The 18,704-nt window shown below is 27.2% G+C and overlaps 1 protein-coding gene across 2 annotated transcripts in view; it reads left to right on the forward strand.

Annotated features, from left to right (window-relative positions):
- The window catches only part of LOC107445943 (ninjurin-2), a 29,621-nt gene extending 12,656 nt beyond the window's left edge, over positions 1-16,965 (forward strand). The window contains exons 1-3 of one of the 2 annotated variants that reach the window (XM_016060459.3): positions 8,309-8,514; positions 11,978-12,181; positions 16,555-16,965. In XM_016060459.3, the coding sequence (XP_015915945.1) occupies positions 8,440-8,514; positions 11,978-12,181; positions 16,555-16,716 (441 nt within the window). In that variant the 5' untranslated portion in view covers positions 8,309-8,439 and the 3' untranslated portion in view covers positions 16,717-16,965. Of the gene's footprint in view, positions 1-8,308; positions 8,515-11,977; positions 12,182-16,554 lie in introns of those variants that run through there. The other variant, XM_016060458.3, reaches the window with a different exon arrangement.
- The last annotated feature ends 1,739 nt before the right edge of the window (positions 16,966-18,704 follow it).

Genomic DNA, 18,704 nt, shown 5'->3' on the forward strand with positions numbered 1-18,704 from the left:
TATTTATTTTATTTTATTTTTTAAACGGCCACTTTTTCTCTACAAACTTTGTTTCTTTTTTATATGAATGTTTATTTCCTCTCCTTAACAAAACTTTGTAATCGATATTAATTTATGCGAGAATGAAATGCTCACAATAAAATCGATTTTATTTAACTTTTACTCCAGTTAGAATATTTTTAAACGTTTTGCTGTTGTTGTTTTTAATCCTCATATTCTAATTCTGATTGTTTGAATTAAAGAATTGTAAATTTTGAAGTTAATATTATAAACTTGTTGACGATAATTAATTTTAGTATATGATAAAATTAGTTTTATCACTTATTTGACTTACAGCTTTTTTTTGTCTTTTATTTCTTGTCAAAAATTAAAGGTCAGTTAAATTTCGTGTTTACCCAGCATAAATAAATAATTAAACAAAATCGGGAATTAGTTTCGTAGGTGTCTCAACTGGTTTTCGATAAAATTAGTTTTTCTCATTATAGAACTGTTGCACCCATGTTTTTCTTCCCGAATCTCTTAAAATATTGTTTCCTGTGTGTAGCATTTAATGAAACGCAACATTATATGAAACCAAAACAGCGAACGGAAGTTACACAACATCTGGATTTTAACTGAAGATACTTTTTTTATCATTTCTCTTTTTACTTTCGCTCTGTTATTTTAAAATCTATTTTTGCCTGAAATATGTTATCTATCATTCATTGGTGCGTGAAGTTTCACTAAATAAAAAAGCTAATAAATATTATTTGGTTAAAGGGTTCCATTCTTTTGGAACACTCTTCATTTGTGCACCAAATAACACCAAGTGATGGCTTAGAGATTAATAAATTTTCTTAAGAGTTTCTCAAGAAAATTTATTAAATCAGTCTCTTATTCATTATAGAAAATTCAGACTCTTATTCATTACAAATAAGCATAGGAAATAACAGTTATTAAAAAATATGTTTCGGTAGTTTTATTTAAATAATTGTTCTAATAAACTGTTACAGAATAACATTCAGTCACAAACCTTTCGCAAAAGCTTAGGAACGAATAATGATGCACATTTACTTTTAAGAAAGACAGTGAATAGAAATCCTTTAGCATGTCATGCTTCACTTTTTACTTTTTACAAAATTGCTGGAACTTCTCAAATGAGAAAAATATTGGTTTAAAAGTTTTGATAAATTTAAAGTGCTTTAAAATAAAATAAAGAATCACTGTAAAGAAATGTAAAAAACTAATAACTGCAAAAAATTCCGGATCAAATTTCGTTAAAAAAGTAGAGGCATACTGAGTGGCGGTACTTTTTACCCTAAAATCCATTTTTGCCGTAAAACCTTAAGGAACAAAAAATCTAATATACAGTAAATTTAATAGTAATATTTACTGTAAAATCACTGTAATTAAATAAATATAAGTGTAAAAATTGCGGTATAAAATTTTACGGTAAAACTGGATTTTTGGATTAAGTGAATTTTACGAATGCTGCTTTCAAGTATTTTTTTACCAGTATTTTTTACCGTAAGTTAAATCGGAATTTTTTACAGTGCACGCTCAGCTATCAGAACTATTTTCTCTCCATATTTTCTTAAATATTCATTTTTATTTTTATTTATTTTTAAAATTATTACTTTTCTACAAAATGGTTTTTAAAGAAAAACAAACCAAATAAAAAAAAATATGTGAAACTGAAGAAAGCTTTTTATTTTTATAAAAGTTTTTTTAATATAGTTTTTCGTTATGTTATTCGAATACACTTTTCTTTTACTCGGTCTTTTTTGTTTTTTGTTTTTTTTTGTTTTTTGTCCTGTTTGTTGCACTAGAGAATGCATTGTTGCTGGATGGTTAAATTTATTGAATATATAAAAATTAAATATTGAACAATAACGTTAATAACGATGATAAGACGTTAATAACAATGCAAGAATAGCTAAGTTAATTGTATGGGTACATTGTACTCAGTTAATTGTAAGTTAAACTTTATTTTTTGAAAATTTGCAATTTTTAGCTTTTCACTTAATTTATATATTTATCAGTTTGCTTATTTATTTTGTGTTTTCTTGCGTGCGTGTTTTGCAAAAAATGTATGGTGACAGGTGAAGTTGATATGGTGAAGTTGATACATTGACAAGATTTCTGTAATCTCTTTAAAAGGGTGAATTTCAGAGAAACGAAACGATTATTTAACGATAATCTTATAATATTAATAATTAAATTTAATTATTTAATTATTAAAATTTTAAGATTATCGTTAAATAATTAATTATTGTCATGTATAATATTATATGTAATATTAATGAATATACAATTTTATTATGCATAATGGTATATATAATATAAAGTAATAATATTAAGGAATTAAATAAATTAATTATTGTAATGTGTTTTATTCAGATTATCTCTATGTTTTAGGTTTTGTATAGGTTTTTGTAATATCGGAATTTGGTGGTTCATTTAGATTTTAGAATGATAACGTAAAATAAATGTTTTACTTAATAGCTTTTCCTCTTTACTAGCTTTCATCTTTTGATTATAAAATAGAAACAATTCTTTTAATTGCTATTATTATATCCTTTTACGAAGGTAATTATGATTGTTATTTTTCCGCACAGTCATNTTATGTATAATGTTATATATAATATAAAGTAATAATATTAAAGAATTAAATAATTAATTATTGTAATGTGTTTCATTCAGATTATCTCTGTGTTTCAGGTTTTTATAGGTTTTTGTGCGAAAGTCAAATATATATTGTGGTTTAAAAAAATATCGGAATTTGGTGGTTCATTTAGATTTTAGAATGATAACGTAAAATAAATGTTTTACTTAATAGCTTTTCCTCTTTACTAGCTTTCATCTTTTGATTATAAAATAGAAACAATTCTTTTAATTGCTATTATTATATCCTTTTACGAAGGTAATTATGATTGTTATTTTTCCGCACAGTCATTATGCGTTTGTTTATAGCAGACATTTTAAAATAAACGCCGATAATTGCGATAAACCCGATTGTATATTATGATAAAGTGAAAAGAATATGCCAATATAATTTTCATTTTGAGGGAAAACTAAGCAGTTTTTTAAAATAATGTTCAGAATGATTTATCGTCAAATTTTTGAATTTCATTCTAATAAGAAGGCAAACTATTACTTCTCATAATACATTAATATACGACCTTGGTTGTAATACACAGCTATTAGTTTATAATTTATTGTTTCATGTGGTCATTTTTCTTTTTTTTTACAACTGATAAACAATATATATAGTAAAATCTTACTATCGTTCACCAATTTTTGAGTGAATGACATGAAATATGTACGGGTATATTTATCAATTTGGGAAATGACGAAGTAAAGTTTTTTTAAAAAAAAAAGCATTTTTCTAATAATAGAAAACATAGTTTCTTCGATTTTTTTTAAAAAAATCTTATTTTTTCTTCGAATTAAAAATTGTTGTAATGCTCTTAGTTATTAATTTTAAAAATTAATTCAATGTGTGCTCATTGTGCTATTTTTTTAATCCATATTTTAATTTTTGGCAATTATTTTGTGTAAATCCATTATAATCGTCACTTTTATAGTATGGGTGTAACACTTTTTAATCTTAAATTCAATATATTGATATAGAAATGTAAACTGCAATTATTGAGCAATCAAATGAGGATTACCTTTTTGATAAACGGGATGATTTTTCAAAGTTAACTCTATAAATTTCTACGTTGTGAAAAGAATTTCTTTGAATAATTTTTAATTCGTTTAATTTATATAACAAATTTATTTTGTAAGTTAATATCTATAGAATAAAAAATCTTCATTTGAAACAATTTTAACAAAAATGCATTACTTTATGCTAGCTTATGTCGTATGTATTCATTATTTGATGGTTTTTTAAAATTTGAATGATTTCTTAGAATTAAAAATCAACTAAATTGATAAGTGTAATAATTATACAACAATGATAGTGAATATTAAAAATGTTTATTAAAACTTATTAATTTTGCGCTAAAAATATTTTTTTCTAATACACTAATTTTTTTTCCTGTTGCAGTTTATGAATTGAACTTTAATTTGTAAAAAATTCAATTAATTACGAGTTTTTAAAACAGAGTTATGAATACTTGAAAAAAAATTCTGCAAAAATATTTAACGACTGCTATTCTTTTTAATTAAAATTCAAAATTAAGAAGAAAAAAATCATAGGCTACTTTCTATCATAATAGACTACAAATTTATGAAAAAACTTTCTGTGCTTTGTATTTCAGTGAACTAGCTAGAAGATTTTGATCCATATGATAGTCAGGATTATTTAAAATTTTTAGTATCTTATTTTTGTTGTTATTTTTTGTTATGATTAAAAACTTACAAACATCACCTTGAAGTTTTAAATTAGCATCGGTTTTGATTTTGCTAATCGATTATGATATGCTTGTTTGACCTGTCACAAAAATATATTTATTTCCTTAAACGTTTCACCTGACCACGCTTTTTCAATGACCTTATAATTGGAAACAAATTACCTATCTATAAATGTATCCTGACAACGAGAAAATGAAGAGGTTGCATTTATAATGTTTTCATTTCTAGCCAGAATGCTTGATTAGAAAATGTCAGCAATACAATGAAATCTTTTTAATCAATTCGATTTGATGTATTAATCACATGTTGAAAAGGATAAAAGTACTTTAAGTGTGAAGCATTAGACTTTTCTTTTTGATCGTGGGATAAGCATTTCAATAATGGTATGTTGTTTTTAAATATTTGGTTGAGGATTTATTCGTCGGAATTTTGATTTTTTTAATGTATATTACATTAAAGTATGTGAACTTTCGATTAATGTTGCGTTGTTTTGGATAGCTTTATTTTTAATTCCTTCTAGTTAAACTTCTAAATATCTTTATTTACATGAAAATTAATAGTACTAACATAGATTAAAAAAAATTTCCAAAATCGTGCTCTCTATTTCGGAAATATCATGAAAAATTTTCAATTACTATCAAAATAAATGGATTCCAAGATTAAAATATATAAATATTTTTTAAGGCCTGCCTAAGTTATATAAAAATATAACTTAGGGATTTAAAAAAGTTTTTTAAAAAGGATTTAAAAAAGTTTTTTTAAAAGGGATTTAAAAAAGTTTTAAAAAAGTTTTTAAAGTATATATGAAACGTGTTGCGTCTTGTAGAGGCTTTAAAAAAACTTATAAGAAAAAGTTTTCCAAAATCGTGCTCTCTATTTCTGAAATATCATAAAAAACTTTCAATTACTATCAAAATAAATGGATTCCAAGATTAAAATACATAAATATTTTTTAAGGCCTGCCTAAGTTATATAAAAATATAACTTAGGGATTTATTTAAAAAAGTTTTTTGAAAAAGGATTTAAAAACGTTTTCATAAAGTTTTTAAAATATAAATGAAACGTGTTGTGTCTTGTAGAGGCTTTAAAAAAACTGAAGGATTTGAAGTTAAAATTGAACTTGAAAAATTTTGTCAACTGAATTGTTGGAACTTTCATATTATTAAGAATGCAGTTTTCCCTAACTCATTTCAAAAATTAACATTTACGGAAAAGATAAAAAAAAATAATAATAAATAAATAAATTAAAAAAAAGAATTTAGATAAAAATTCGAACGTTTATTATGGATAATTTAGTTGAATGAAGAAACATATATATGATTGGCAAAAATTCTACAACTAGCATTATCTTTCTCCGTTCAAGTTAATAATTCAAAAAGTAAATATTTAGCTTTATATAATATTGCAAATGTGAATTTTAAAAATAACTAAAATTAATATATTAGCTTTATTCGTGAATTTGTAATCATTTTTTTAAACAAAAAAAAAACAGTGACTTCAAGGAGATGGGGACAGATGAACAACTTCGTCAAAACAGTGGCAATTGTCAATAATCATAAAGCCAGGGAAGACCAGGTTCCCTATTTCCACTCCTTAATTTTTTTTAAATAAATTTTAAAGGGATTTTTGAAATGAAATTTATAGGATTAGTTTCATAAAAATTCTGATAAAATTACTATACTCTATGGTAACAGGGCTAAAGAGAATAGAAGGGCTGGTTCACTCCTTTGAAGTATCTCTCGCCGCGCCGATCCTCCGACGTCACTCTAGTGACGTCACTTTGGCGCAAAGCTCGCATTTTTACTTCAAGAACGGAGCGTTCGGCCTTACTAGCTCTAACTAATATTGGATCATTTCTTTTTGCGAGATATTCTAAGACATTTGTTATTTTCTATAATGACTTTCCTCAGTTTTTGNACGTTTATTATGGATAATTTAGTTGAATGAGCAAACATATATATGATTGGCAAAAATTCTACAACCAGCATTATCTTTCTCTGTTCAAGTTAATAATTCAGAAAATAAATATTTAGCTTTATATAATATTGCAAATGTGAATTTTAAAAATAGCTAAAATTAATATATTAGCTTTATTCATGAATTTGTAATCATTTTCTTAAGCAAAAAAAAAAAAAAATACAGTGATTTCAAGGAAATGGGGAGAGATGAACTACTTCGTCAAAGCAGTGGCAATTGTCAATAATCGTAAAGCCAGGGAAGACCAGGTTCCCTATTTCCACTCCTTAATTTTTTTTAAATAAATTTTAAAGGGATTTTTTAAATGAAATTTATAGGATTAGTTTCATAAAAATTCTGATAAAATTACTATACTGTATGGTAATGACATTTCCGGTAAAAAAAATCATCATAATTCTGGTTAATAAAACCAAAATATACTTTATTTTAAACCATTTATTTGTTAATTTTTTCGTTTATATGGTAACGATTTACCGGAAATTTTGGTTTAAAAAATTATATTTCTTATTACCAAACATTAAGTAACAAAATACAAGACTGAAAAGTTATTTTAACCAAATAAATGGTTTTATGCCACGCTTTAACGTTTCATGATAAAGTTACATCATTTTACCACATTTACCAAATTTTATCATGTATTATGAAACCATCTACTATTGTTAATTTTTCCAAAATCCTTACTAAAGCGCTTGGGTAAGAATTACCGAGCTTTTTGGTGCTCCCAAAGATCCAGAAAACGGTAAACTTTACCATATTCTGGTAGTTTTGACTATACTTTTTCCCCCCTCAGTTCTGACCCAGGTTATTCTTCATAAAAAAACTGTATTGGTATAAGCTTATAAAGATTTTAATAATTTCGTGTTGTTTTCTATTATTTAGTTGAGTACTTATTTGCCGAAAAGGTTATATTTTTGTTTACCTGCATAATACATTAGAGTTGAGGAATATTTCGTTGGTGGTACGACGTTTCGAATTAAGTTTAATCTTCTCTATATATAAACAAAATAAAATTTTTGGAGCTGCAAAATATTAAGTATAATACTTCATTTGCCACCCATGACGAACGTTAATACAGTTTCATTTATTTTTTGTGAAATATTCTTTAACAAATAAAATTATAACGTGAATAAGAACGTGTTAAAAATGCTTCAGCTTAGAATGTTTGAACTTCGAACAAAGTGTTTGAAGTTTTTGATTATATATCCGTTACCAATTGCGCTAATTAAAAGTTTTTTGTTTGCGAGGAATCCTGTGCAAGAACAATGTAAATCCATTTTTTTCTTTCATTTCAATGTATTTTTGACTGTGGACAATATAGCTGCTTTAATTGTTAGTGTAAGAACCAAACAGAAAATATAAAATAAACCTTCGCTGTGTGGTAAACAGTGTAAGAGGGGCTATGTAAATTCCATTCACGTGCCACCCATGATTTGTGAATTTGAACTTTCCTTGTTACTGCATTGAACTTTTTATATTATTATATAAAGGTCAAAATTTCTTTAAGACAGGCATCTATGCATTAAAATCTTGTTGGGGAAAGTGCATTGAAGCAATTAGAGCCTATTTTGACGAAATAAACAGCTTTTGACAAGAGATATGCAGTTTTATATATTCACTTAAAAATCAATGTTTCCTACGCACCAACCTAATAACCCTTCTTTTTTTTTGAGCCACGTGTCGACATTGTTGTCAAACATAACTTAATTGCTTGAGAAAAAAACAGTCAACTAAAGAAATAAGTCAAATTCATTTCGAAATTGTCTTCTGAATTATCCTGAATGGACAGTACATCAGGAAGTCTTTAATATACAAAATACTATCACTTCTTGTAAGGAAAAGCATGCGAGAACTGACATTTACTTCATTGTTTCATTTTATATGTTGAATGTTTGTCCATGATCGCTGACCTTGATTCAATTGTAATTACCTCAAACATTCCAACGATTAACTTCAAGATTTAAAACTCTTAAGATAAGGGAAAGAACAGCATATTACGAGCTATTATGCAGTGAAAAGGTAATTAAGTGATACTTTCAGTTTATAATTCGTACAAACAGGAAAGATCTTAAAAGAATGTTAACAGCTAACACTTAGGGAATTTAGACACATCCTTTGTTTACTATGAAGAAATTTAACCTGAAAAAAACCTTCAGAGGTTTGAAAATTCCTGTTGCCAATAAGGATCAGGATTCAATGGTATGTTTTTTAAAACATTTTCTGTGCAATTTTCAGGGTGAAACTCTCAAAATTTAGATTGATATTTTGCATTCAAGGCCTGACTGTACGAAAAATTTGAGCTTGGGACAGCAGCATAAAATTTGTGCCGTCTTTGCTTAAAACTTTATGTTTGTACTCCGAAAACTTTTTGGGACAGTATTTAATTTGTCTACATATTTTCATAGTTTTTATAAATTGTACGTTAAAGCTTTCAAATTAAACGAATATCGATCTTATAATTAATTTGCCATTTGCCTTACATTCTTAAGCATAAAGTAGGGTCTTCTAGATACAGAGCCCGTTGCTTAGGTCCCTTACAATAACCAGAATCTGTTTGTATCGAAACAGAATAACCTAATTTCAATAATAATAATAATAATAGTAATAATAATAATAATGAAAAAATAATAATCTCCTAGTGAATGATAAAAATGTTGTGGATGTGATCTGTAATAACGAATTATTGTTATTGTTTATTCTATATACAAACTAAATAAATGAAGAAAATATTTATTATCATTTCTTTATTATCAGGAACATATCAAAATGTTAATAATTAATATTGCATTTATTTTTAATTATAATTGCAGTTACAAGCCAATTAAGAAAGGGTATGCTTTTTTTCAGCCTTTTAAATAAGTTAATTTCAGAAATTAATATGAGTAAAGGAGTGAAGTTTTTAGGAATTAGTTTCTAGGAAAACATACTACTACGAGATATTCATATAAGTTATTATAGACATTTTATGGGTTATTCCACAATTTTTGGCTTTAAATCATGCAGTCCTAATAACTTTTAATAAAATAATTATTGGTGTCATTTACACTTATTCCAATTTTCATTATCTTGTAATGTAACATGCTGTGTTACATCCGTATCAGGCAGTTTTAATTTAAAAAAATTTTTTAAACTAATGAAAGTTACTGAAAATTGAAGTAAGTGTAAGCAAAAAGAGCTATTTTAATCAAAATTATTAGAAATCCATGATTTTTTTTAACTGAGTTGTGTGCTTTTAAGGTCAGCAAATATGACTTTCGAAAATGTGGGAATTTTCCTTCTGTAAAAATTAAAAGAGTTATCATTTTTTTTGTGTCACTAATTAGATATCGATACCATTGTTCACAGTAAGGAATAAAAAATTTATCTTACCTATTTTACTGTTTTATTAAGTTTTTAACATATCTTTCCAAACCTAATATTTTTTAAAAACAACAGAACATTAAAAAGGGGAATTAGAGGAATTTTTAAAAGCCTCTTAACTGCTTATGACTTTTTATGTTGCTGTATTCAGTTTATGCATCTGAATGTACATTTTTGCATTTATCATGCTACTCTACTGCTGTCATTATTTTAAATTTATGCTGTTAAATTTATCCTCCCTATTTTACTGTTTTATTAAATTTTTAGCATATCTTTCCAAACCTAATATTTTTTAAAAACAACAGAACATTAAAAAGGGGAACTAGGGGAATTTTTAAACGCCTCTTAACTGCTTATGGCTTTTTACGTTGCTGTATTCAGTTTATGCAACTGAATTCACATTTTTGCATTTATCATGCTGCTCTTATGCTGTTATTATTTTATGTTTCATTACTAATTTTCGAGTAAAATTATGAAGTTGAATATCTAAAGAGTGGCTTGCATTGTACTCCATGTTGTGTCACTTGTCCCTACATATTATTTTTACATCATTTTAAGTATACTTACTTGAGACAAGAAATCTTGTGAAACTAAAAATGTATTCGGCCAACTGAAACATTTTCTAAAAATACACAAAGTTACGATTTGATTACTGTAAAGCTTATTAGAAAATTAATCAAAGAGTGTAGTGTTGCTCATTTTCAAACATAAATGTTTGTGGCTGCAAATGAAGAAAATAATAATTGTATGGTTAGTAGTTTTAGCTTAATTGAAAGAACTGAAAAAAAAACTTCAACATTAAATAATTAAAAAGATTAATGTTCGCATCAATAACATTTTTATATCAGAATACATTTCCCTAAAAATGAGTAAAATTTCATAATATTTTTATCTCATAGTTTTAGCGTAATGAGAGTGAGAAGCGAGAGATAAAATTTTATGCCACCGTTGGTGACGGTGACTATAACAGTAACTTTTTGGTGACGGTGACAGTAACTTTTTTTAAGTGAAAAAAAATATCGAATTTCAACGGAATTTTGTTAAATAATTTTAAGTGAATGCTGTGTGTTTACGACGGGAGTATGGTAAACGTTGTTTTTAGAAAACGCTCCAAAGTTTGCTAAGGCATAGTTCTTCCTCCAAATAAGTTTTGAAATAAATATTCTTTATCTTTCTCATTTATATGAATTTTAAATTTTCAATTCAAAGTTCACTGAGGCTTACATCCATACTTTAAAGTGTCGAACGACTACCGCTATAGTTATAAAAGTGGTATTTAGATATTAGAAAAGAGTTACGCATTACAATATGAGACAGCTTACTCGGCCACCTGGGGAAAAATTGGCGAGTTGGTGTTTCTATCATAAAAATGGTGCTAATTATTCACAAAAAGTAAAATGCAAAGTTGTAGAGCATCAATTATGTACGAATATACATTTTCTAGACATTAATTTTAAGGAAAAAACGCTTTAAGCACTCATTTTTATGGCAATTACTTACATTGTGACGTAACAAAACTATCTTGATAAAAATAATAATGATAATAATTAGAATTATTAAAATAATAATAATTATAATAATTTTTATAATAAAAATCATTAACTGATATCGCTATTAGATACATTTATTCTCGAAGTGCAAAGTTTTAAAAACAAATTGAATCTCGGAACCTAGTAGTAACAAATGGTTTCCCCCCATGTCCCATAAAGCTAAAATTTGGACCTTGTGTTCTTTATGGGATAAATAGAAAAACTAAAAGAGTTTCATTGTGAGACTTTGCAAGCCTAACCGACGGATATGCTAAATAACACGTTTTAACCGATATATAAGTCCCAAATTTGAACCACGTGTTTTAAGATTTTATAAGTCTGCAGTAAAATACATATTATAATTAAAGATGCAAATGGTGGCTTTAAATCTGCATCTAAATACGTATGAAATTTCTAAAAATCGGAATATCAAAAATTCTGTCATAGCATCCTACTATAATTTTGATGTCTTTCTTTTTATTCCGAAATTAGGCATAAAATAATTGGTGATAATAATTTTTCTATTGAATCAATTTTTCTGATTGTGTATAAAACAGCTCTATTTGAGGAAAAAAATGTAAAATGTAAAACACTGTTAAAAATTTAATTGTTAACATTTAACAGTGTTAAAAATTTAATTGTTGACATTTAACAGTATTCTACTTCTAATGGGCTTTTTTTATTTACGTCTTTTCAAATTGCTGATTGTTTATTTCTTTTTGGTTGTTTTTTCATTATTGTTTAACTTTAGACTCTTAATCCAATAATTTCAGGAGCAACCTCGATGTGCTCGACCCTACAAACCAGGTATCGATGTCAATCTGTATGCCACGAAGAAAAGCGTGGCTCAAGGTATGATGGATATTGCCCTCCTCACTGCAAATGCTTCACAGTTGAAATACATTTTAAAGGAAGGAGCTGACAGTCGATTCTACCTTGTAAATGTCATATGTATTGGAGTTTCTATAGCTTTACAGGTTAGTTTCTCTTCTTCACTACTGGTAAAAACATATGAGACATTTGATGTGTATCTTGCACTTAACATTTTAATTTGACGTTGAATGGTAATTACTATCAAAATTGTATTAGAACAATGCTAGAAATAACCGTTTTTATCATAATTTAATGACGAGTGAATCACCAGCAGATAATTAAATTATGTAAAATAGCTATTTCTGAGCCTGTTTGAATGCATTTTTTATAAAATATTAATAAAGGACAGTAAAATTAACATAAAATTAAGAAAATTTAGATAGATAAAAATGCCGTTTCAAATGTGCACGAACCTCCAGTTCATTATTGTGAAGCACCCTTAAAAGCGTTTGATGACATCTCAGTACATATCTCAATTAAGATTTGTTTTACTTTCTCTTCAAATTTGTAACTGTATTGAATAACAGAATTCAGTGAATTTTCGCATATTTTTACTCAACTCACTCTATACATTAGGGTACATCCTTTTCAAAATTTAAACCATTACACATTGCGCAAAGTAAGAAAAGGAATACCTGAATAGTTTCTTGGATATTCACGTGCTAATTAAATAGAACAGATGATATCTTAAGTTACATAATCAGTCACAAAAACATATTTTTATACACAAATGTTCTTTTTTTATGCATGTAGATTCTTGACTCACAAAATATTAGGGAAGGGTAGTTACGGGAGTCAAGAATATATGGCCACAACTGTTTAGTTAAGAGAGCAGTCGGACGTTTGGTTCCCGTAATGTTAATTTCACTTTTTGCTAACTGCGCTTCTCAGGAATTATTGGGGCAGTTAAAAAAATTTTACGCACACTTATAAAACTATTTTAAGGTTCATTTCATGCAAAAAATTATTCTTATAATCATTTCTTTTTTCGAAATTTATTTTAAAAATAATCGAAAAAAATTTAAATTTTAAGGTACACAAATTTTTACCAATTCTTTTTAAAACATGTATTTTAAAATATCAAATTCTGAAATTTTGAACGTTAAAATCATTCTGTTAAAATTTTGTATTTTGTCATTTAAAACTTCATTGTTAAAATGAGATGTATGCATTACAATCCAAAGAATTTTCGACCATTATGAAATTATGAAATAAAAAATTATTATTGTTCTTTAAAAAATATTTTGCAGGAATTTATCTTTGAATGAAGAAGTTTTATGATTATGTGTTAATCTTTTTTTTCCTCTTTCAAATAGTTTCAGATAAATGACGAAATAAAATTACAGTAAAATTTACATTTAGGGTCCGAACAGTAAAATTTACATTTAGGGTCCACTTTCTTGACAAAACTATTAGAATCATATTTTTTCAGATTGCGGCTACTCTCCATATACTGAGTGCCTCTAATTTAAATCCTATCTTAAAAAAGTATCTTTCTAAAATTCAGAGAAAGAGGTCTTTGTGTATGATTTCGTTGCTTAAAATATCATCTGCACTAATTAATTAGCATTCTCATGATTAGCTTAAACCAGGGATGGGCAAAAATTTTTGGTCGTGGGCCAAAAATCTAGAAAAAAAAAGTTTGGTGGGCCGAGTAAAAACTTCTAAAATAAAAATTCTAACTTCTGAAATAAAATAAAGTCAATTCACCATTGAACGCATGGCACTCTACATCAACTTTGCATTTTTTAGTTGCCATTTTGGGATTAAAAATGTTTACAAATAACTCAAAAAGGCAGTAGCCATTTCATACATTTAATAATTTCACCATTATTTACAATGNATAACAAAGCTAGCCATGAAAATTTACGATTACGTACTTTTCTATTGGCTATTTTTTGCAGAGTTAACAGTTAATAATTAGTGGTGCATACAGCCAGTTGTGATTTTTAACTTTTGTGCAATTTTTCTATAGTAAAAAATACATTAATTTTTTAATTAGTGGTACACAGCGCTAAAAAAAATTTAGAAAGGGTACACAAAAAAGGTAAGTTTGGGAAACACTGCCATACGCAGTAAATTATGTTAGAACTCACGCCGGAGGAAAAATCCGCTCGTTGGAACTTAAAATGCGTAGTAAGCCTCATGTGAAGTACAATTCACCTATATTAGATTCCATATGTCTGCTCCTCGAGAAAGACAAATACTATTTGGAGCTAATCTACGGCTATTCTATAAGGAACTTTTGCTTTCAACGTTTTATCAATTGAAGCTGTTAATGCTAACTATTTTAATTAATTTATGTTTTGTAGAACAAAAATAGAGAAAGTAAAAAGTTAAAATTCGGTCCGTGGGCCGGATAAAATCTTCCGGCGGGCCACAGTTGGCCCGCGGGGCGTAGTTTGCCCATCCCTAGCTTAAACCATACTGATTGCATTTTAGTTCATAAAAATTTTATAGGTTTATAAAAGTTAATCTGGTGTTCCATTCTAAATTTTGCTTATTGTTTAAGTCGCAAAGAATTAATTAAATGGAAAAAAAAATTCAGAATATTTTTTTCACTTATATATATATTCCGAAGGTTAAATTAAAAATAATTGAAACAATTTGTCGAATGAAATAAAAACGTATATAATTTTTTTTTCATTACAATAATTGAAATAGTGAGCTTAAGTTTTAATTAATTTCAATCTCTTCCCTTAAAATCACGTCTCTTAAAATATAATTTTAGAACCTTTGTCGAAAATACTGCCATATATATGCACATTATGGTGCTCAAATTAATACTTAAGCTTGGGAAAAAAAGAAAGAACTTTATCCCAACCTAACGAAATATTATCTAGGAATGTATATTGAAAGCATCCAAATTTGTTTGCTTGCCAAAGGAAACAAAGATATATTAGAAGGTGGTTGCTAGAAACACCTCCAAATTTCTTCCAGCAATGAAACAGCATTAATCTTGCCTTTCCCGTCTGTGAGTCAACAGATTTATATATTTTTTTTCCTTTGAAATTTTAACTTCAGCAAATCAACGCCCATACATTTTACTTTAGTTTTTACAAAGCTTCTAAATATATATATTGAGAACAAAGATTACAGAACATCCTGTATTTTCTGAGTAATATGCAACGTTTTTTGCTTTATTCCATTAAACATTGAGTTTCTAGTCGCAGCACTTTTGTGCTTTTTTTTACTACACCATACTTTTTGATGTTTCACTGTGAAATCCTCTATTTAACCTTCCGATTTTTTCCTTTGTTCTTAAAGCAAAAAGGAAAATGCAAGAAGTCTAGAGTAATAAGCACTTAGAAGCGATTTTCGCCTCGAGTGGTGAGAAAAATCTCACCAGTGATAAAGGCTTATGGGTAACCTTTATCATTGCAGCATATTGGTAACATAATATAATTATAATGGCTAAACATAATACAACTATAATTTATCTTTTCTTAAAAAAAGTTATCCCCGATTTTTTTTTTAAGAAACTTTTATGTAGTTTCGTTTGTACATTAAATTTCTACTACTTCTTCGCCATGCTTCACATTTTCGGGAAATTAATCAAATTGAATCCTTTTGAAAACGTATTTTGTAGGACATTTTACGCAACTTTAGTCCATCAATTGGTTCAACGAATATCTGTTCACAGAAATACTGAAATGATGAGTCTTCCGAAAATAAATTCCTGGTCTTAAAATAATTTTATTAATAAAATTGGAATAAAGTGGAATTGGTGCTTAAACTTGAATATATATAAAATGTTATCATAAATTCCGAAAAAGAAGCAATATAGCAATTAATAATCCCGTTTTCGCTGTACTGTTTAATATTGTTGGCACAGTAACAAAAATGTAACGTCTATTGTAGCTCATGCAGAGAAAAAAATCTCTAGTAAAATTACCTTACTGTATAGTAATGACATTTCTGGCAAAATAATAACAATAATAATTTTGGTTAATAAAACCAAAATATACGGTATTTAAAGCATTCATTTTGTAATTTTTTCCTTCATAGGGTCGCGGTTTACCGAAAATTCTGGTTTTCAAAATTTTATTTCTTATTTATAATGAAAAGTAGATGAACCGAATAAATAGCTTTTATGCTATGCCCTCAAGTATCATGATAACGATAAAATTACCGAATTTTACGCCATTTACCAACTTTTATCACAAATTATAAAACCACATTTTATTGTCAATTTTATTAAAATCATTTCCAATGCATTTCGCTAAAATTTTCCAATCTTTCTAGTGTTTCCCTAGAGCCAGAAACAGAGTAAAATTTACCATGCTCTGATAGTTTGGTCTATACTTTTTTTCCAGAGCAGCAAAAAATAACTGTTATTAAAAAGTATGTTGATAATAAAAAATAACTGTTACAAAATAACTGTTACAAAAATAACTGTTACAAAAAATAACTGTTATTAAGTTGAAATTAAAATTTAATACTGTTTGAAACTTATCACAAAAATTTAATTTTTCAGCTGATTGTTGGTGTTCTTTTGATTTTAAATACTCGATATAACATCAATTTAGTAAGCCATCAATCAAAAGCAGAACTTATCAACAACCTTACAATCATCGGTATTTTTCTTATTACTGTATCAAACGTTTTTGTGTCTGCCTTTGGATCTACTCCAAGATGAAAGAAGATTTGAGTAATCACATTTTTAGCTTTTACACTTTTACAAACCAAATCATGTTTTTAAAAATATCTTGTTTAATGTTTGTAACAATGTGTTATGCCATTTGCTTATGTAATAGTTGTCATTTCAATGTATCCAGTGTTTGTACACTGTGAAAGAATTTTCATTACTGCGGTGTTTGTAACAATGGTGTTGTCTTATTAGCTAATAAAAGGTTTTCATTTTAATAAATTAGTTTTTAGCAGGAAAGTATTTGAATTTTTTGTTCTAACAATTGCATATTGAATCTACAACATTATATTTTAGACTTCTTCTATTTTCTAAGTGACATTACATTCTTCATTGAGCTCATAATATAAGATTTTAAAAAATGATTAGGTTATATAATTTCCAGACGGGAACTTTTAACACTAAGAAAGAATTTTCATAACTGCGGCTTTTTTCATCTTAATCGGGTTACTAAGTTAAAAGAAAAATGTGTTTTTTTTTACAAGTTTTTAAGAAAGACACTATTTAAGTTTTTAAAAGTAATAGGATGATAATAAGCATTACAAAAAAATTTGAATATTTTTTTACTTAATAGTCGCATTTGGAGTCATATTAAATTGCAATATTCATGATTCAAGTTGTTCACTTTCAATATGCTAATTTCTAAGTACTAATTAGCTTATTAGCCTGCCTAACCACTGAAAGATAAAGTGAAAACTGTTAATAAAATTAAAAATTCTTCCCAACATATTTTTTTGCTTTTTCTTAACAATCGACATAGGCGAAGAGAGCGTTCAACCTAATCTGAGAAATAAAAGCTTCATATTGTTTACTTCGGAGAATGTTCGAAAGTTTTTACCCTAAGGTCTTTCTTCAGTGGCTCGACAGCTCTAGGTGGGCCCTGGTCTTTACCAGAAGTTTTCGCCAGGCAACTCTACATTTGGTCACTCCTCTCCAATTCATAACCTTAACTATGTTTAGGTTATTCTCAACACTAACTTATATAGAACTCGTTTACCAAAAGGGTATTTTTCATTATTTTTTTTTATTTATTGAAAACTTACGCAATTATAAAGTATAAAATATTTATATTGTAGCATACTACGCAATAAGCTTCTTAAATTAATTTTATATACTTCTCACGAACTACCAACCGGTTTATTTTATATTATAATGTATACAATTTTTTTACTTTATCGTGCTTGAATTTTCTTTAACAAAAATTTTTAGACACTGCTCTTCATCTACCGACCGTGACTTCTGGGAATCATTCCATATTTTTAAAATATGCTAATAATTCAATTCATGATCTTTATACTATCCTATTCTTTGCTAATGTTTGGAAATCTGTTCTAATTTAATTTCTACATCTTGCACCTTGAGGTTCCTACCCAATCTGCTCACATCTGTTTTGTTTGTCCTTTCTTTCATTAATTTGTTCAAACTGGTTCCTCTTACTTTATTGATTAAACCACTCTTTTCTTATTGCAGCATCTTTGTCCATGACCCGAGCTACCGATTTAAAATTCTTAGCTAGTAAATTTGCCAAATATCAAAAGTGTTAGCCAAATTTTAAAATTCTTAGCCAAAGTCAAATCTTAACGATTTTTTATGTGTGATTGATATTTCCCATTGAAAACTTCAAATCAAAATACAAATCGACAATAAATTGAATTATTTTATAAAGTGAAAATTCAAATCAAGAGTCATTTCGCAGTTGGGGAGGGAGTCAATGAGTGGGAGAGAGGATGAAAAATGTAGATATTGTTTTATCATCTTAGAGGAAAAGAAAAAGGAGCAGGTTGGGGTTAAATTTTGATAATTCATAGACTAGAGCAGTAACATACGAATAAACCTGAAGCAACATTATGTTATTTTCCCGTTATTGTATATAGTATTGTCACAAGATGAAATATTTTCTGCAGAAGTAGTTGAATGATAATATGTACCTTGCTAACACTTGATCTGTTTTATTGATACAAAATGTAGGGAAAAATTTG

The sequence above is a fragment of the Parasteatoda tepidariorum genome, chromosome X1 (genome assembly GCF_043381705.1).
Source record: "Parasteatoda tepidariorum isolate YZ-2023 chromosome X1, CAS_Ptep_4.0, whole genome shotgun sequence".
NCBI lineage: Eukaryota > Metazoa > Arthropoda > Arachnida > Araneae > Theridiidae > Parasteatoda > Parasteatoda tepidariorum.